The 20,219-nt window shown below is 34.5% G+C and overlaps 3 protein-coding genes across 3 annotated transcripts; 2 read left to right on the top strand and 1 right to left on the bottom strand.

Annotated features, from left to right (window-relative positions):
• Nucleotides 1-1,064: 1,064 nt before the first annotated feature.
• On the top strand, nt 1,065-5,198 carry LOC147546234 (diaminopimelate epimerase, chloroplastic-like). Its single transcript, XM_086636650.1, has 9 exons — nt 1,065-1,419; nt 1,522-1,689; nt 1,938-2,008; nt 2,471-2,528; nt 2,840-3,019; nt 3,671-3,755; nt 4,446-4,505; nt 4,790-4,863; nt 4,972-5,198. The coding sequence occupies exons 1-9, from the start codon at nt 1,138-1,140 to the stop codon at nt 5,086-5,088; spliced, it is 1,095 nt and encodes a 364-aa protein (XP_086492776.1). The 5' UTR covers nt 1,065-1,137; the 3' UTR covers nt 5,089-5,198.
• A 5,565-nt stretch (nt 5,199-10,763) lies between these two features.
• LOC147546233 (myb-related protein MYBAS2-like) lies at nt 10,764-12,299 on the bottom strand. Its single transcript, XM_086636649.1, has 3 exons — nt 12,013-12,299; nt 11,752-11,881; nt 10,764-11,540 (listed from the first exon to the last, which is right to left on the bottom strand). The coding sequence occupies exons 1-3, from the start codon at nt 12,137-12,139 to the stop codon at nt 11,063-11,065; spliced, it is 735 nt and encodes a 244-aa protein (XP_086492775.1). The 5' UTR covers nt 12,140-12,299; the 3' UTR covers nt 10,764-11,062.
• A 2,933-nt stretch (nt 12,300-15,232) lies between these two features.
• PHIP1 (phragmoplastin interacting protein 1) lies at nt 15,233-19,612 on the top strand. Its single transcript, XM_086636648.1, has 4 exons — nt 15,233-15,938; nt 16,252-16,423; nt 18,359-18,405; nt 18,514-19,612. The coding sequence occupies exons 1-4, from the start codon at nt 15,409-15,411 to the stop codon at nt 19,451-19,453; spliced, it is 1,689 nt and encodes a 562-aa protein (XP_086492774.1). The 5' UTR covers nt 15,233-15,408; the 3' UTR covers nt 19,454-19,612.
• Nucleotides 19,613-20,219: the final 607 nt, after the last annotated feature.

Below are 20,219 nucleotides of genomic sequence, written 5' to 3'. Positions count from 1 at the left end.
AACGGATATGAAAATTTGAATTGAAGTTTGAATTCATCCATGTTAAAATTGAGATTGTTTTTTTAATTTCATCTGTGATGTTTGACTCGTCTGAATTCCACAATACAAAACTGAAAAACACTACAAAGGCGTACTTTAGTAAAAGGAAGAAGTTTATACCTAAATGAATGTCTCTTTGTACTTGAGAGTTTTCCAGATCTCCAAGGTGAAGACTTTCAGATGATATCAACTTGAGCTTTCGTCTCAATACTAGAAAATATGGATGAAACTAACTAGTTTGCCTCTCTAAAATTCTGTGTTCTTTACCAATATATTTGTGTCCTGCATCTGTTCTCAACGCGCAGTATATAAAGGGAAGAATGAATGAATTTTGTTTCCTCTTTTACTGAGAAACACAATCCTGTAGATTCTAACGCTTTACAGCTAATAAAAAATCACCCTCATTAATATACAACCGTTAGGATGTGTGAAATAATGTAAAATGGCGCCTTATTTAAAAATTGAAATTTGAAATTTGAAATTTGAAATTTGAATTTTGAAAAATGCATTTATCTAGAAGAATTGACAGAGTCACAAACATGATGTAAACAGATTGAGTAGTATCAGTTTCTCATACTTTTGGAATGTAGATTAATTTTTTATCGTCACTTGTCAACGCAAAAATCCAAATCAAATGCAAATCATAAAAACTTTCCTTTGGTAGAGAACATACACTAACTTGCTATTTCAATTGGTTATTTTCACTTCTTCGGTATTGCAAATTGAAGTACAATGTTGACGTAGTTAAACAACACAATCATATTTTTCAAGTTTTTATCAAGAACATAGGAATCCAAATTCAACTCCCTTCGCTCCTTTATCCTGATGTAGGTGACTCATGTGCTTTGATATTGTTCGATGCGTGAACCACACGTAAGCAAACTACCACCACTTAGACAAAAACTGTTACTTTAAGGTGAAAAGCCTAATTAGACACTGAAAGAGGAGTAACCTCAATTGCACATTAGTAGGAGGGGGTAAACCAGAAATCACTCTCAAGTTTGAGAGCACCCTCTCAAGCACGTGCCTTTTCCTCGCGCTCATTTTCTGTGGATTTGGGGGTTCGATTGATAACAGAAGAAAGCTCCAACTACGTTAATGGCCGCGGCTTCCATCTCCACGTCTTACACTTTTTACTCTCGCCGTCATCTTACTCCTTCTTCATCTTCTCCGATTAGACACTCTCAACTTTCTTCCAAACTGAAGTTCTTCAGTTCAATCTCTACTCGTCGTAACCCTAGATATCGCATTTCAGTTTCATCTTCAATGAGCATCGATGCTCCAGAGAAAACCTCAAAGAAACTTTCATTCTTAGAAAGAAAGCAATCCGGAGTTCTTCATTTCGCTAAGTATCACGGTCTCGGAAATGATTTCATCCTTGTAATTAATCAACTCTTACTGTTTCAGTATCTTCTTAATTTTATTGTTTTTTTCATTTTGAATTGATTTTTTTTTTTCTCTGTGAAAATTGTTTTTTAATAGGTTGATAATCGAGATTCATCGGAGCCTATAGTTACGCCAGAACAAGCTGTGAGGCTTTGTGACCGGAATTTTGGTGTTGGAGCTGATGGTGTTATATTTGCAATGCCTGGAATTAATGGAACTGATTATACCATGAGGATCTTCAATTCTGATGGAAGCGAACCTGAGGTGACTAAATGTTTAGAAACTTGTTCTTTTCTCTGACATCATTTTCTAGTAAACATTTTTGATCTTGTTGTTGAGTAGCTTGGATGGTGTTTAACCAAACAACAATTTTCAGAATGAAATTCGATCTTTTGTTTAACTGAATTGATATTGATATCTTATCTAGTTAATTGTCTAGTTTGAAATTTTCATTGATTGGAATGATGAATTAAATTTTATCTTGTTATCTACTGCTCTTCTGAATATTCCAGATGTGTGGTAATGGTGTTCGTTGCTTTGCCCGTTTCATTGCAGAACTCGACGGGTTAGAGGGAAAGCAGAGGTACTTTCGTTGTTCATTTGTGCATATTTTGTTTAAGCTTTTGCTAATCTTGTTTAAGCTTTTGCTAATCTTGTTTAAGCTTTCTAGCATCAAAGAATTACACGTTTTTGATTTGATATCGGTATAAGAAGTTAAATTCTTCACTTAGCATAATAAGGTCAAAGAAAGAATAGAAACTAGAAACCAATTGTTGAAGCTTGGTCAAATACAATGATATATTTTTGGAGGTCCACAGTCCAGCTGTTCACTCCTATTTCAAATTCTAAGCTCCTTCTTGTTTTCTAACTTACACGATTACAAGTTCACAACTCACAGCTTAAGTTTGGCTCTTAGAACATGCATGGGTGCACAAACATGAAACATGTTTGTTCTAGGTTATAACCAATTGTTATGTTTAAGATTTAAGTCTGACAACTTACAGCATTGTGGTTTCTCCATTTAATTTATTTTGGCAACTTGCAGTTTTACTGTATTTACCGGTGCAGGCTTGATTGTACCTGAAATTCAAGATGATGGAAGGGTATTTTCCTTTCTCTTCATGTCATATTTCATAGCCATCAAATTTGCGGTGTTCAATGATTTTAAGCGGGTTCGCTGCTATTAAGTTATATGATTGTTTTGATGTATGCCAGGGTTTTTAAACTAAACATTACATTATAAATATATGTGAATTGAATATCCAATAATAATAATTTTCTCATTATTTTACAACCTACAAATGTCATGATGTCCTAAATATGAAACTGGTATCGCGTGCGACACATTGCACTGCTTCATAGTTAACTACAACTCATGACACCATTGCTTATACATTAGCATGTTCTTTTGCAGGTTCGAGTTGATATGGGTGAACCAACACTTAAATCTGCAGATGTACCTACAAAATTATCTGCGAACAAGGATCAAGCTGTGGTCAAGGCAGGACTAGAAATTGATGGTGTAACATGGAATGTGACATGTGTTAGCATGGGAAATCCTCATTGTGTAACGTTCTCCACAAAAGAAAGCAAGGTACCTATCTAATTATATTTTGGCGGAAACTAAACTTTTTTTGTTTTGCTCTCAAACTGGCATTTCTATTCCAAAGTGGTCTGGTTTTGGAATATTTCCATAAAGTACAGGAGCCTACGGCTCTATTCAACACCAAACAACTACATCTAAAAGAGCATGTCGCCCATGTCGAAACAAAATCTTGATAGTGCAGGTCTCTTCTGTGTCCACCAATCATTTCCTAGGTTTAAATGCAAATAGGACACATTGAAGAAGAATAGTATCAGTTCAAAGTTTATCTGCCTATTCTTGAAAACACAGTCCTGGATCTCCAGACCACACAAAAAATTGGTGGAGGAGTTTGAGATGTATGCTTCAAACCATTTCTTCCAGTCTATACTACATTGGAGACATGATCTTGCATCTCCAAGTCATTTCTTCTATTTCCGAAATTTATGGATGTCTTCTCGAAACAAAAGAAACAATTCTTTTTTTTGAAAAGGAATATAAGTATTCTTTCTATCCAGCAGTTTATGCTCATCCAAATTCGTGAAATTAGCATCATACCATATTGACACCAAATGAAGATTTTTTTTTTCTCTTGCTTGAGACATGCTATTCATTAGGCTCGATTATGTTTGCTTGCAGTAGCTGATGCTCGTCTTTGAACAGAACTTGCAGGTTGATGACTTAAATTTGTCCGAGATTGGTCCAAAGTTTGAGCACCATGAAGTATTTCCTGCTCGAACAAATACAGGCTTGTCATCTCATTTCCTACCAGCTCACTCTTCTGAATATCTTAAATTGTTAATGCATGTTGCAAAATTTTGCATGAGTGTGTCTGTATGTGGGGGTGGTGTTTGGATTAAATAATTAGAGTCTTCTAGGCTTTGCTTATCGTCTTCAAATGACGATCAGAGAAGTGGGGAGTGAGGGCAAGCTTTGGTTTTACGTAGCAGTCACTCAGATACTGAAGACTCTTTTATGATAACTATAACTGACGACTTTCAGAACTTCGTCAATCTCTCAGCTATACCCAGTTTGAAAGTTACTTTATGACTTAAGCTGCTACTAATAAGTTTGGAAGTGAGTTTAGTCCCTAGTTGTTAAGTTCTTTATTGCAAATGAAAGTATTTCCTGAATTTTATAGTTAGTTCAACTAGAGGTGAGGTATTTCTTTATTTATCAGAATAGTTAAATGTTTGTAAAAGGATTGGGGGAAGAGATGGAGGTGATCTGAAGTGTTGCAACTTGCAGGCAACCATTCGGTATTCTCTAGTGTTACTTATAAGGGTTTCCCAACTATGTGTACAAATAGTCGTCGATATAAAGGATCACATTTATACTGATTTCTTAGTGATGGTTGCATCGTTGCCTGCAATTTCTATTGATAACAAGATTTCAATTGCAAGAGTTATTAATTCAGATTTTCTTTTTCTTTGTGTAGAGTTTGTGCAGGTATTCTCTCGCTCCCACTTGAAAATGCGTGTTTGGGAAAGAGGTGCAGGTCAGTTGCCTCCACATTACGACTGTCTTTACACTTGTGCAGATTTTCTTTATCATATTCGTTCTATCTCTATGATTATGTTGGTAAACTGGATATGTATAGCGTATGAGCCATGCCCCAGACCCAGTTCAGGTTGTATAAGGGTTCTTTTTACTGCATTCCACGATCCACTTAGGCCATAGTGCAACGTCCTTGCGTATCTGCAGGATAAATAGGCCATTAGTCTTTCGAGGCACTAAATGTGGATTTTTTTGGAGCTTAATCTAAAGATGGTTGTTACGTAGGAGCAACACTGGCCTGTGGAACTGGAGCTTGCGCAGTGGTGGTTGCTGCAGTTCTAGAGGATCTTTCTGAGAGGGTAAGATCATAAAGTTTTCAGGGCTTTTTGACAAATTCTTTACTTGTTTGAAACGGTTTTCGCTATAATCTCAAATGCCATATTTAATCTCGATACCATGTGTAACAGAGCTGCACGGTTGATCTGCCCGGGGGGCCGTTGGAGATCGAGTGGAAAGAAGAAGACAACCATGTTTACATGACTGGTCCTGCTGAGGTAGTGTTTTATGGATCTGTCCCACTTTAGTTTTTTGTTCTGAAATATTTTTTTGGTTATTCTTCTTGGTTGAAGCATAATTACTGGAATTTTGAACAGTTAATAACTTAAGTCATAACGGCATCTGGCCTGTTAGTGGACATGTTGCATCACCTTTTAACTACTGCTTGCTCATTCTACTATGTTCTGAAATACCATATTTTGAGAAGGCACATAAAAAATAAGGGAATAAGCTATATATATATATATATGTATGTACGAACACAAAAAGAACTACATTTTAGTTATAACCTAGTTTATAAGTATCTTCCTGCTGATCAAGCCCACCTTCAAGGTGCACCAGAGTCTCAGACACGTTCATACTTAACTAGCCTCTCTTAGAAGTCATTTTCTGTAAGGTTATAAACTTATTTCTTAGATTCAATTTTCAGTCAAAAAGCTTCTTCACGACGTGTAAGTAGCTAACTACTTCGGCTGGATTCAATTTTCAGTTAAAAATGATGCTTAGTGAAATTTATGTTATGGTCTTGCCTTTAAGTGCTGAACATGTATTCGTGATCGGAGTTCTAAGTTAAAACTTAAAAGTAGAGTATGCTTTGTGTCATTTACTCATTAGTCATTATATTAGAAATCCAGATAATAGTAAATTTTTGCCTTGGTGAGAACTGCTTGTGATTTTCATTTAGATTCTACTGTTCCCTGCATTTAGAGATGTCCCGAGGGCTTTTTAGCCCCATTAGAAATTGATTGTGATTCTTTCTAGATCGATGATACTTTTTAGAACTATCGTCTTGGATTTATGATGTTATCTTTATTTATGAAATTTTTAGGATTAAATACACGGCTTAGATTAAAATTCTAATAATTGTACACCAAATTTAATCATAATAGACGTATTGAAGGTAAAATCTTGTATTGTTTAGGATAGGAAAATTAAACACATATGATAATGATAACATGACTTTCTCTTGTGATTGAGCCTTTTTTCAGTCCATGGGTGATTATCTTATATCGATGGGAATGATTTATTCTAACATTTAAAAATTACTGAAGAAAGAGATAGAATTAAATATTCAAATTTTATAACATAAAAGAATACAAGTTGTTCAATATCGTTTATAATACCCAATATCCAATTATTTTTGCTTAAGAAAATCTACTACAATAAATTAGAATAGATTAATCATACTTGATATTGAAGAAAAATCTTGTATTGTTTATTTATCATTCACCAATGTTTTTGTGTTGTTTCTTTTCTAAATTCTACCTACTATCCTTTATATTGTCGACCTCAACTCTCAAGTAGCAATCGAGATTAGGTTTGAATTAACAAATCAACACAATGAAAATCATATCATAAACTGGAGTTTCAAACTTTTGCACCAGACACTGGTTTCTCTTTGTCCAGCCATGGGTCATGATCATAGGCTCATAGTATAAAGCTCCTGTCAATTTTGCTTCCACTAGCTTCTCCACTGTTAGTTTTGTTGGCGCCACGTATTTCCGTGGCGTGTGTTAGTCGTCTGCCACTGCCTTTAGTATATACATTTAGATGAGCTAAGTACTTACGATAGCAACTCTCACAGCCACTTACGTCTTATCAGCGACCACTTAGGACACTAAAGAACTCTGAAATTCAATAGCAATTAGAGACTAGAGAGAGAAACTTTTAAGAAACCAGAGACAATGGATGGATTAGATTATCTTCGTTTTTTCAAGTGTGCAGGCGTAAGAATAATGCGCTTCCCACCTACCATTTATTTTTGTTCTCCTTTTCGATTACTTAAAGTTTGATATGACTGTATGAAGCCATTCTTTATTGGGTTGTTCATCAGTTTTCAAAAACTTTAATTGTGTATGTTTATCTTTTCCAGTTTGCCTAATTGTATCGACTATTTGCTATCAATCTGCTTACTATTTTGAGTAACTAGCTTTACTAATCTCATTATTTTACCTCGTAGCCCTTTCTTAGGTTCAATAATGTTGCAGCTTTTTCATGGAACCAATAAATATTGTGGTTAGCAATAATTCTTAGCAATTTATTAATAATATATTATGAGTAAAGAACTATTGTGACTCGGGTTCATTAGTCTAAGTAGAAGTATATATTCGACCTTTCGAAAGTAGTGTATTCTACATTCTTCCTTTATGCTAAATCATAAAAAATGTTTTAAGTATTAATCTATCTAGGTTGTTCCGATATGAGGAATAGTATAGTGAGTCGTCTACATAAGATTACCATCTTATTTAGAGATATAAAGTCAGAAGCGAAATATAAAAGAAGTTAAATATACAGATGTAGACTTGCCAATAAAAAAAGTTTAGAATAATGAAAATGCTTCTTTTTAGTGTAAAAGTTGTCAACATTATCGGCTTTGGTTGGCTTGGTAGAATTGGTGGAAACTTCCCATGCTTTTGGACATGGTAATTCCATTCACAAAAATTCTCTCATACTTTACTTGTGTAGGGCCGGCCATATGAAGAAATTTTAGGAAATCTTTGCTGTTATTAATGGCTACTCTGTTTACATAATCTCTCTATAGATTCCACCATCTATTATATTAAAACAGGTCCGTCGGTTATTCAGTGGATAAGTTTGACCGTCCATTTTATTTTAGAGATTTGGTTGGGAACACATCCGACCGATGATATAATTTTTTTTATGTAAATAGACTACAAAAAGAAGGGTATTTATGTAAATCAACTAAAATTAGTTAGAGTACCTACTACCTATATATTTCTCTATTTTTTTTTCTGTTGAGTAAAAAAACGTGGGAGGATGAGAAATTAGTGGGGAGAAAATCTCTCTTCCACATTCTTGATCGGTTTTTTATGAAAAACTTCCCAAAGTAACTACTTCGACTTTCAACAAAAAAAAAAAAAAAAAAAAAAACTACTTCGAAAAATATATAAATAGGACTCTTGCCAGGCTGATATCTTTTCACTGTAAGAAAAAAACAATCTCTCACATCTATTTATAGTTCAGGCTTCAATGAAATATTATTTTTCTTTTTTAAATGTAATTCTCTTTATTAAATGTACAATAAAATATTATTTTTCTTTTTTAAATGTAATTCTCTTTTATTAAATGTAAATAGCTTAGTATTTGATTGCTCCTCTTGGTTGTTTAATATATATGATTATTATTTTCTCTAAATGTAAAATGGCTATTCAACTGTTACAATATTCTTAACACGACGGCGCAGTCAAAAGGGATCTACGGACGCGGTGAGAACCTAGTTAATGAAAAGTAAGGAGAATCCAGTAAGGATCTACAAGAGTTAGATGTGTTAATTAGATAATCTCTTAAACATTTAGTGTTTAACTTTTCCTCTTTATATTTGGGGTGAGAGAAAAAAGTTGCACGAATTACAGGAACTATTAAGAGTTAGAAAAGTGGAATCTGTGTTGGAGTCTTGATGTTGATATCCACCATTTTGATGGAATATCAAAATTCTTGGATAAATAAGAGAAAAATAGTGTCTTTGGTCGGCCCGGCCCCACAAAGGGCTAGAGTTGGGGGTTAAATTGTCAAACCAACAAAACTAACTGTTTTGGAGGTAGACTTGCTCGACTTGTCCTGTGTTAAGAGCCTGAAAGTGTCAACATTTGGTTGCCCAACTGGTTTAAGGTGTTGACATAAACACCAAAAATCTGGAGGTGTTAGGTTCTATTCAGGGAGAAAGTGAAATCCATGGTTGTTGAACTTGAGATTATTAAAGGTATAAATAACATAATTAGTATGTCGGACTTTACGCCTCTTTCATGTTGATGGATTGTTTTAGGCCTCTTTCATTATAAATTTAATTTAAGCGGTTATCGTGCTTATTACATCTTCATGATGTGTCAATGCCTTGTAACGGCTAAAGTAGATCGTGGTCGATTTCTCAAAAAAGGCCTTAAAGCTGGTAAATGTACTGGCACTTAGAGCATCTCCAATGGGACACTCAATCTCTAACACTTAGAGTGCCACATATGACTTTTTGGAGTTTTTGTTAAAAAATCATCTCCAATGGAACACTTTGTTACACACTCTATTATGAGTTAGACACATTTATTATTGAGTGTCTAGAGAGAAAATCTCTAAAATGAGAGTGTCTACTTGAGACTCTCTAAGTGTTACTTTATTATTTCAACCAATAGAAAACTTTGCTTTTCAACTACTTTTTATCTATTGAATTGAAGAGGGACATGTGTATTAAGTAAGAGATTTTAGAGATCTCCATTGAAGACCAAACAAATGTAGAGTGTCTCTATATTGACACTAAGAAAGAGAATCTTTATTTGACACTTGACAACTAGATTTTTAGAGTGTTTATTAGAGTGTCCCATTGGAGATGCTCTTACCGCCCCAAATGATCATCCCACAAAAGATGGGTGAAATTGTAATTCTGTGAAACTACGAGTTGCCTCTTGTTTTTCGTGGGACAGTCGTCCAAAGGGTAATGTAGGCAGCACAAAGGCCCTTACACAGGCTTCATGCTCCATCCTGGGCCAATAGATTGGGGCTGTGGGGGGCCGACCTAAGGTTGTTCTAGAATCTAGACAGAGGTCGGGCTTGGCAGGCCGGACCGTTATTACACCTCTGGGAAAGAGGTGTTTCTGGTTTGCCAAAATTTGAGATCGACAAACAAGAAAGTTTAAATTTGAAGTTCGATCTGATCATTTTATCTATGTTAGAGAGATGAGGAGGTTGAGAAGACCAAGTAATGAAGGAAAAGAAAAGCTTTTACCTATCAAGCTGTCAACTAGGTTATCACCAACTCACAACCACTAAAAGCAAAACCCTACCTATCATCTTTTCTTAGTCATTTATTTACTTAACAACCAATACTTAATTGATTAATTTAGTATACAATTTGATCGGTTGATATTTACTCTCTTTTTTTCTTAAAAAGTTACTAGTACACCACTTTCAAAATAAACAAATATATAATAGGGTAAAGAATAGAATATAGGGTCTCTTCTCTCTCTCTCTAAAAATTCCAATCTTGAGAAATCTATGGTTATAAAAGTGACCAATTCTTGTTATAACACTAATATTAAGAAATGATATTAGAGTTCATTATGACTAATCAAAAAAAGAATCATTATTACTAATCAAAAAAAGAAAAAGCCTGAATTTTCATTATTTGAATTTTAGTCAATCTAGTTGAATGCAAAGCCTGAATTTTAGTCAATCTAGTCGTGTGTCAAGGAGTCTGAATAAACTTATTATCATCATTTATATTTTTAATAATCCAAATTAAATAACCATGGATCGAATCTGTGACTTACGGAGTTGGGAGTTTATGTCAACACTGTCAAGTGTCAACCACTTGGCCAACCATGTGTTACTTACAATTTTTTAATCTAATTCAAATTGAGTCGAATTTCAAAGAAGAACCAAATTATGAGTAAGTGACCCTTTACTAAACATAATTTTTGTAAACGAGTTACACATTAAGAACATCTAATTAATCTTTTGTTGAAAATGTAGTTGAATGTTGCTAATAACTTAACGGTTAATTAAATTGATTAAGATGACATCATATGGCTTTACATCTCAAATTGCTAATCCTTGTCAAACTCCACTTGTTAATATCCTAATACAATTTCAATACCTTATCTTTAAGATAAAGTATGTCCACTTGATTCACATTATCGGCATAAGTGTGACAAAAATGGCATTATAGTACTAGAATTCATATCCCAAAGTCTTAAAATGAAAAAACATCTAATATCTTATATAATATGATATTATACATTATTCGATCATCGATGTCAATCTCCTGATAGTAGCACATACAAACCCGGAACTAATTTACATATTCGCCCATGATTTCTATTTGATAAAACTTACACATCATTTTTAGCTACTTCTACATGATCAAGAAAGGAAAAAAGAAATGCTTGCTAAAGAGAAGTGGTAAAATTGTACATGATAATTATAGTGATGAACATGCATCTAAGAAACTAAATTAAAAACAAACAAACTAGATTAACAGATTAAATGATCTAGTGATTAGGATTCTCCCTTGTGATTATAGTTGAAAATAAAACGATCTGCTGTACCCATCTTGATTTCTTCTTCATAAATCTTCCAAAGCGAATCAGAAGGATAGTCCCACATAGGAGAAGTCATAGGAGGACATAAGAACTTGTAATCTTCTTGATCTTTATTGTAATTATTAAGATGGGATTCTTGAAGAAGTGGGAAACTGTTGACTTCTTGAGGGGAAGCAATTTCATTCCATATTTGATCCATGGAGTAATCTTCTTCTTCACTTCCTATTGCAGTTATATCACTACAACTTCCCTTTCCATGTAATAAATTGCTACTAATTCCATCGTTTGCTTCATTTATATTTTGGGATTTCTTTGATGATTCCACCGTACTTCTTTTTTTCATCTCTTGAGCTTTCTTCCTCATATGTGTCCTCCAATAATTCTTAATCTCGTTATCTGTTCGACCTGGCAATTTTCTTGCAATTCTTGACCATCTGCAAGAAAACATTAACAAAATAAAAAAACTTTCCCTAAAGAAAGAGGCTAAAACCCTCGGCCCTCAGCTGGAGCGGCCAAGAACTTAGTTTTGACCTCAAGACCGAGGGTTTGAGACATTTTGGGTTCAGACTCTCTTAGAAAATCTATGTCTACCACTTGACATACACAAAAAAGAGAGAGAGACCACGAGAGAGAAAAGTGTTCGACCTATTGCCCCAACGAGAATGTAGTTCAAGAACAAGACGTTCTTCATGAGGAGTCATTCGCCCACGTTTAAGATCAGGATGCAAGTAGTTAACCCAACGTAATCTGCAACTTTTTCCCGATCGATTCAAACCTACAAACAAAATTTTAAAATAAAACCAGACAAGGTTAAAGGATTTGAAATCCTTCATCCTTCATTTTCATTTGTTTTTTTGGTGGTGTTCCAAAAATGGGTTATTTATACCTCGCCAAAACCCCTCGAACCTGATACTTTAGCTATATAATCCCAACGACGGTCTCCGAATAAGCCAACTGAGCACACCAATTGCAAGTCCTCCTGCTCTGTCCATGGTCCTTTCCTTACCATCATCATCTCTTCTGTTTGCACCATTTTCTTCAATTTTCTAGAAGGGAAGCTAGAGAAGAAAGTAAAGAGAGGGAGAGAGAGAGAGAGAAGGAGATATGTGAGTGAGAAGCTACTAACTTAACTAGCTGAGCTAGCTAACTTGATTTAGTCACCAAGGTCTTTCTACTAGACTCATATTTATACTAATGTTAGAATTGGTCTTATTGGTAAGATTATTATACTTTGATTGGTATAATTCTTACCATACACGTGGTGCTTTATGATGCAAATTGAATCTTACTTTTTATATATTCTTTCGATCGTGGGTGATACTGTAATTAGAAATATCTTTCTATTCTTAGTTATCGAATTCCATTAGTTTTTCTTTTGGACATGAGGATGGGGTTGGAACTTGGATGGAGCTATGTGGTGTGAAAAATTCTTATCACAATTATTTGTAGACAATAAGGCGTGTACATTGGATTCTAAAGAACCCATTCCCTATTGTATATTCTCTTCTTTTTGCTCAAAATTTGTTGGGATACTCATACTCCCCACTAAATTGTCTAGTACTCTAGTAGTATATATAGATGTATATAATATGATTATCTTTCAACCATAGTCCATGGAATTGAAATATGAAAGTTTTGATGCTCATCTAAAATCGTGATAAATCATTAAATGAAGGTTTTTAAAACCAATTGGAGAGTACAAAATTTGGTTGTTATTTCTTTACAGGTTTCATGTTTCAATCTTGACGCGTTCTTCTATTTTTCTTGTTAAATTATGTCGTCTCACACCCCAGTGACAGTTTTTACTTGTAACATTTTAACACCACTAGCTTTATACTTGTTTGCTTCTTTCTACCTTCTATTTCTCTTTTCTTCATTCTTCCTCCTAATTTACTTTCTTCTCCGTTTTTTTTTCTTACAATATTTTGGTTATTGAGATCATAACACAGACTTGTAACTTGTTGATTATTTTATGATGACGGTCTCTCTTAGTTAGCCCACTTAACAATAAAAATCAAAGTGATGCGTGTCAAGATACGTTTTGTCATTCGAAAGTAAGGCGCACATTACATAATAGGATTTAGATGAACCACGATCACCTAATGCCTACTAGATACGCATATATTACATTAATATAAGAAAGATAAGTGTTTCAATAGATGTGCCAATAGGCCTATCTGATTTCTTTCTTTTCTTCTTTCCTTAAAATAACAATTTATCTTTTTTGTACTATATTTTTTCTTTTCAGGACAATAAAATAAACAATCCATTTAGTCATCACTAAACCAAACACACACTAAAGAAACAAAAAATAGATCTGTAATTTTTAATGTTTTTAAATACTCCGTAATATATAATATAAGAAAGATTCGAGACAAGAAATGTATCTAGAATTTTTAATTATCTAAAATAACATATTATATAAGAAAGATTCTATGTAGTAAGAAAGATCCATGGCCATTTTATTGCTCAAGTGGTCCTTGTGTTATTCACTAAGGAGCAAGGACCACAATATTAACAGATCGAAAGTCTCTACGAGATTCGTATCTCCTTACTATTTTAGTATGAACTTTGCTTCGTAAAAAAAATTTCAAAATGGTTCATCCAATCATTCTCTAAGCCCCTAAATACCATTCGTTAAACTTAACGGAACATATTGTTAGTAAAGAAATGAAGGTTAATTTTCTAGGGTTTATATTCTAAAAATCTATTCTCCCTTTATATAAGAATTGGTCTCTGCGAGATTTAAAAACTATTAACATCATGAAAAAGAATTATTATGGGAGGGACTGAATATATTCTTATACTTGAATTATGTCATTTAACCAAGATTCAAAGTAGTGTAGTTGTTATGGTATCTACTTCAAAATAAAAGAATGTTTCTTGTTCTACTTTTGGGTAAACATAATCTGTAAATTGGAGGTTCATATCAATGATTCTTGTTTTATGGTTAGGGTTCCTGTTCAATATCCTTTATAAGAAGATCGTAAAGAAGAATAATATAGTCGGCAGATTGATGAGTATTTAGTGCTTGTGCGTTCTTCAGAAATTTATTAGATATATATTTACTTCCGAGCATAAACACATATTTGGTTTCCCATGAAATTTGTAAGAATGAATTTTTTTTTCTTACTTGTTATGTCCGGTATGTAATCATAAACCTAATGTAAGATGTCCGACGATGTCCGAGACATTTAGCTAGTAGACATTTAAAATACAAAACTCTCTTCAATATTTTTTTACCATGGCCCATGTACTATTGTAGTTTTTTTTTATGAACAAGTTTGTGTTTTCCCTGGAGTGGAGACCGGTGTATATCACATATGGTCGCTCTATTTATTTTTTTTAATCTGGACCGTTGAACGACATCACCCTTTCAGATCAAATAAACCCCAAATAAACTTGCCATTGAATCAACCATCTTTCTTTCTCTAAAACATCTCAATCCAAGAAACTTGTCTTCCCAAATAAATCCATCCTTCTTTTGCCATTTTGTGTCTATTGGAGCCAGAATCTTAATATGTTTATGATTAAAAGTGGTTTGTTCTAGAATCTAGCAATTTGGAGTCATAATAAATCGAGCTACTTTTGTGAATGCCAATAAGAGCACCATTTTTTCTAAATTTTATATGGGCTTGTAAAAGTCTCAATTTGGGTTTTGTGTTTTTATCCATACGCGGCCCAGGTAAAAAATCTTGTTTGACTATAACCCTATCACTAAGTTTCTCAACTCCAAAATAGGACCCAGCCATAAGATCAGGCCAGGTCCGTCTTCCACTGTCAGGCCCAGGCACATAATCCACTGACAGGTCCAGGTCCATCTTCCACAGCCTTACAATTTAGTTAGATCCAGAATAAGACCCACCCATTGATCAGGCCCAGATTCATCTTCCACTGCCAGGCCCAGGTTGATTTTCCACTGACAGGCCCAGGTCCATCTTCCTCTGCTAAACCCTGGTCCATATTCCAATGCCAGGCCAAGTTCCATCTTCACTACCTTGTCACTAATTTTTAGTCAGATTGAGAATAAAGTATAAAACCCAGCTTTAAGATCAGGCCCAGGGTCCGTCTACCACTGGCAGGCCCAGGTCCATATTCCACTGCTAGGCCCAAGTCCATCTCCACTGCCTTACCCTCCTCCAAAGAGTCGCCCCTGGCTGGGGGGGTTTTGGCTTCAAAACAAAACCCTGCTAAAATTGTGATTTCAGACTTCAATCGACATTCGACCCTCACTACTTACTTATAGATTGTTATTTTCACCAAATTTACTTGTGGGTGTTCTTATTTGTTTTCAGATCGAAGATGGTTTTATCCAACAAAAAGCTCAAGCAACAACTAAGAGCATCTGTTGCTGAATCATTAACTCAATCAGTATCTGAAACCACAACAAAATCAGACCCTAACCTGCAAGTTCAATCACTCAAACAACTTATTACTACTGTAACTCAGAAACCCAAGTTGTCAAAGAGAGAGAAAAGAAGAAAAGATCTTCCTTTTAGAGTTTTGAAGACAACCCTTGATGGAAATAAGAGTAATAAAGAAGATGGTGATGATACTCAGAAAGAGAATAAGGAGATTTCTGGTACAGATGATTTGAGTGATAAGAAGAAGAAGAAAAAGAAGGAAAAGAAGAGGAAGAGAGAGGAAGTTGAAGGTGAAAATAAAGAGAATGGTGGCTCAGAATTAGCAGAGAAGAAACCAGTAGAGAAAAAACCAGCTAGTAAGAAAAAGAAGAAGAAAAATAAAAAGAAACAGAAGAAAAATAAGAAAGAAGACAAAGTGGTTGTTGAAAATGGTGGAAATTTAGAAGAACCTGTCAAGATTGAAGAGAGGTAAGAAATTCCCAATAAATATGTCTCTTTGATCTTAATCTTAATTAGAGAAGATTAGAAAGTATGAGTTTCTTCATTAAATTTGTTTCAAATTAGGGTTCTTTTGTAATGGGGATACCCATTGATCTGTTACATTTTTATGCCTACCCAAAGTAAAGAAACCCTCATTTCAATATTTTCATTTCCATGTCTCCTGAAATTTTTCATTAAATCAAAATTTCATTCCTTGGATATGGATGATGCAATCTATATGAAAATTAGGATTTTGAGGAAATCATGATTTTCTAACTTGTGTTATTGTTCTATTTTACAGTCAAGAAAATGTAGAGCTTGCTACTAAGGTGTATGTTGGAGGCATCCCATTCTACTCAACAGAAGATGATATTAGGAGTTTCTTTGAGAGTTGTGGCACCATTACTGAGATGGATTGTATGACGTTTCCGGAGAGCGGAAAATTCCGGGGGATTGCAATGATCACTTTCAAGGTTTGCATTTTCAACTAATAATATTGGTTTCAGCTATTCTAATCTATGTTTAAAATGGTGGTCTGGTCGAGGATGCTTCTAGGCCCTAGATCTATTGGACACTTTACCAATTGATGGTTAATGCCTCATTATCGCCTTCATTGATTTATCTTCTCTTGTTCTTTTTTTAATTTAATTGTTGTTTGTTGCTTGTTTTTCTGTGTTCGTAGTGTCTTAACTCTTAACACCATAGGGCTATTAATAAATGAATACTAAGTTCAAGCTGTGTAAAACGTGGATTAGGTTCTGAGTTATAAACGAAGAGTACGTCTCGTTCCACCTCGAGGAATGCTACATTTGTCTTATTGAAGAAAACTGCTTTAAGGCTTCAAATCAACTTTTAAACATGTGGGTTAATTATGCTAGTATGATTTAGTGGCATTTAACGTTTCAACTAAGATTAGTATACGTGATGTTAATAATTCTTGATGAGTACAATTAGTTCATTCACTTTTGTGATAATTGGGTTTGAATAATTATTTCCCTTGCAACTTTTTCGTTTTCTGGTAACCATAGATGAATGGAGTACTTGGTCTCAGTAGTTTCTAGTATGCCATTTTGTTAATATCATCATATACCTCTTTCAACTTCATATTTTGGGGGATTAATGAGGAAATGTAGCCAATGTGCTTATGAAATATAGAGAGTTGCACACATAAATATCTTGGTATATAGTTTTCTTGTGCTTGAGAGCATCTTGTCAACATTTGTCGATAAAAAGTAGGACATGCGAGAAGGTGAGCTAGATTGCTAGAAATGTGTACTTTCAGTGAAAATGGAGGAGAAAGCTCCCAAGGGCAATACTTAAAAATTTAAATGGAGGGTCTATATGTTCAAATTTGAGGTGGTAAAGTAGAACTAGACAGACAGGGTTGAATAGTCAACAACTCTCTGGGTTCATTGGTGAAACTGGAGTTTTGTTTTCTATAAGAATATATTGTTAAAGTGAAGAAAAGTCTTAATGGTTTTCACTTTTTTGTCCGTTAGATCCTGAAGATATAGAAACCGAAGTTTTATTGTAGGGGGATCCAAACTTACGGGGTGTATGAAATATGAAGCTACAAGATGTCTTTGGGAAGCAGCTGATTTCCAAACTTATTAGGCGAATTGTGTATTTATGGACTTAGAGAAAAGTGTACTGGGTGAATCTATGAAAACTCTTCAGCATGGATGAAAGACAGAAGAATAGTAACAAAGATTAGTACTTCTACTAATGACTGGTTAGACAAATATACTCCAAGTTGCCGAGCGAGCACCCGGACATTTAACAATAACAAAAAAAAAGAGGCTGGATTTTCATTTCTATGTTGTACTCTTAAAGAATCTCTTTTTGGTAGTTATTGGACACGTCAACTGCTCCTATTCTAGAAAAGATCCTTAATGTATGTTATTTGCATATTAACAACATAATCAATTATTCTATCTCCTACCATCTATTTTTTAAACTCGGTAATATGATTTGATTACGTGGTGCACTTGGTAGTAGCAATGTACCTCCGATTCATCTATAAATGTGATATGTGGACAGGCTTAAAAGTTCATTAGTCCATTGCAATTTTTTGTTTCTATTCCATCATGTTTCTCCTTATTCATTGTATGCATCTACTTCATAAATCGTCGTCAATTGTACATATCTTATAAGTTGACTACATGTCTTGTAAGTTGTTCGTCGAGACTCCTATCTATGGAAGGACTCAGAAGGAGCTTATATATTCCTTTTGGAATCAAATACCAAATTAGATGTTTTCTGCTATCCTCACTAGTGGCCCACATTAAGCAAATAGAAAGACCACTTTTAGTGAATCAACATTTTGTTTCCTATTATATGTCAGCAGATCAACAAAACCCATTCTACTAGTTACTATTATTCAATCTAACAATTTCATCATCTTGCAGACTGAAGCAGCAGCAAAGAGAGCCTTAGCTCTCGATGGAGCTGACATGTAAGTTTACTAATCATTGAACAATATCGCGTCCAACCATTCCCTCTTTGAGTTTCGAAAACACTAAATCACATGTATATGCATTGAAATATCTTCTTTTTTGTTCAGGGGTGGACTGTTTTTGAAGATCCAGCCATACAAAACTACCTCTAAACCCCAAAAACCATCAGCTGATTTTGCGCCGAAGATTGTGGAAGGCTACAACCGTGTTTATGTTGGAAATCTATCATGGGATATAACTGAGGATGATCTAAAACAACTTTTCTCAGATTGCAAAATATCATCAATTCGATTTGGTGTTGATAAAGAGACAGAAGAATTTAAAGGGTACGCACACGTTGATTTCGATGACAGTTTATCTCTTGCAATTGCTTTGAAGCTAGATCAAAAAGAGGTTTGCGGAAGACCTGCTAGGGTTAGATGTGCAGTTCCAAAGAAAGAAGTAAAAGCTGCAAAAGTAACCAAGAAATCAGAAGAAGTGCCGAAAATCGAGAAGGTTGAGAATAACATTACTGATGCTTCTACTACTACTACTACTAGTATAAATGTGAGTACGGGAGGTGGAAAGAAGAGAAGAACATGCTACGAATGTGGAGTTCCAGGCCATATCTCCTCGGATTGTCCAAAGAAAGAAGTAGAAGCAGCAAAAGTAAGCAAGACATCAGAAGAAGTGCCGAAAGTTGAGAAGGTTGAGAATAACGTTACTGATGCTGCCATTACTACTGCTGCTGCTACTACTACTAGTAATGTGAGTACGGGCGGTGGAAAGAAGAGAAGAACATGCTATGAATGTGGAGTTCCGGGCCATATCTCCTCAGATTGCCCAAAGAAAGAAGTAGAAGCAGCAAATGTAAGCAAGACATCAGAAGAAGTGCCGAAAATTGAGAATACGATTATCGATGCTGCTACTACTACTACTAGCATGAATGTGAGTACGGGAGGTGGAAAGAAGAGAAGAACATGCTATGAATGTGGAGTTGCAGGCCATATCTCCACGGATTGTCCAAAGAGGACTCAAGTGGCTGCCGATCCGGTAACTTCGAACTAAATTTTGTACGAGATGGTAACTATCTACCAAATTTCTGTCCCATTGAGATATTACGAATTCGGGTATTTATTCTTTCTGTTTCTGAAATTTTGAGTCACTTGAAAGTTGTTATAACAAAGATAAATTTTATTGAAGTAATTGAAAACTGTTGTTAACTCATGAACATTTCCAAGTGTGTGTTAGTCAGCTATGCTTCATTTCAGGCCTTCACATCATCATTACCAATAATCTAAAAAGAAGTGAATCTGAAGGACAGCAGTAATTGGCATGCCCTAAAAAAGCCAGCTCTAATACTGAATAAGTGAAGTTTGATTCTGCTTTCCATGTCTTTTTCTTTATCAATTAGCCATGCTCTTCACATCATTACCATTTCCTTTTTCAGTCTCAAACTTCTCCAACTTTAATAGGTAGATAAAAATTACTCCAACAATCGGCAGTTCCATGTTCGATCTACAATGTTCGATCTATGGAAGTGCAAATCTAGGGATATTGAACTTGATATAAATAAAGTAGTTTATGTGTGTTTTAGGTCATTTAATTTCGTCAGACTTTTAGACCAACAGTAATTCGGCAGTTATCGTATTTATAACATCGTATCAATGCCTTTGTAATCACTATTGTAGTCAATATAAAAAAAAAAAAAAAATCATATTTCTAGATTTATATTTAATTTATGTAATTAAATGAGGTAAATCATATTTCTACCGAATTACTGTTGGGGCAATAAGTTGACTACGTGTCTTGTAAGATGTTTTCTCCTTATTCA

The sequence above is a fragment of the Eschscholzia californica genome, unplaced genomic scaffold (assembly GCF_041429995.1).
Source record: "Eschscholzia californica isolate CP2 unplaced genomic scaffold, dmEscCali1.0.p SCAF_4, whole genome shotgun sequence".
NCBI lineage: Eukaryota > Viridiplantae > Streptophyta > Magnoliopsida > Ranunculales > Papaveraceae > Eschscholzia > Eschscholzia californica.
This window is presented reverse-complemented; position numbering and strand designations above follow the sequence as displayed.

What these genes read in the sequence shown, in the direction of transcription:
- LOC147546234 (XM_086636650.1), top strand. Translation starts at nt 1,138, where the DNA reads ATGGCCGCGGCTTCCATCTCCACGTCTTACACTTTTTACTCTCGCCGT. An exon ending in TCTCCACAAAAGAAAGCAAG is followed by an intron (nt 3,020 to 3,670) that starts GTACCTATCTAA and finishes GTCTTTGAACAG; the next exon opens with AACTTGCAGGTTGATGACTT. An exon ending in TCCTGCTCGAACAAATACAG is followed by an intron (nt 3,756 to 4,445) that starts GCTTGTCATCTC and finishes TTCTTTGTGTAG; the next exon opens with AGTTTGTGCAGGTATTCTCT.
- LOC147546233 (XM_086636649.1), bottom strand. Translation starts at nt 12,139, where the DNA reads ATGGTGCAAACAGAAGAGATGATGATGGTAAGGAAAGGACCATGGACA. An exon ending in TTATATAGCTAAAGTATCAG is followed by an intron (nt 11,882 to 12,012) that starts GTTCGAGGGGTT and finishes TTTTGTTTGTAG; the next exon opens with GTTTGAATCGATCGGGAAAA. An exon ending in CATTCTCGTTGGGGCAATAG is followed by an intron (nt 11,541 to 11,751) that starts GTCGAACACTTT and finishes GTTTTCTTGCAG; the next exon opens with ATGGTCAAGAATTGCAAGAA.
- PHIP1 (XM_086636648.1), top strand. Translation starts at nt 15,409, where the DNA reads ATGGTTTTATCCAACAAAAAGCTCAAGCAACAACTAAGAGCATCTGTT. An exon ending in CCTGTCAAGATTGAAGAGAG is followed by an intron (nt 15,939 to 16,251) that starts GTAAGAAATTCC and finishes TCTATTTTACAG; the next exon opens with TCAAGAAAATGTAGAGCTTG. An exon ending in TTGCAATGATCACTTTCAAG is followed by an intron (nt 16,424 to 18,358) that starts GTTTGCATTTTC and finishes ATCATCTTGCAG; the next exon opens with ACTGAAGCAGCAGCAAAGAG.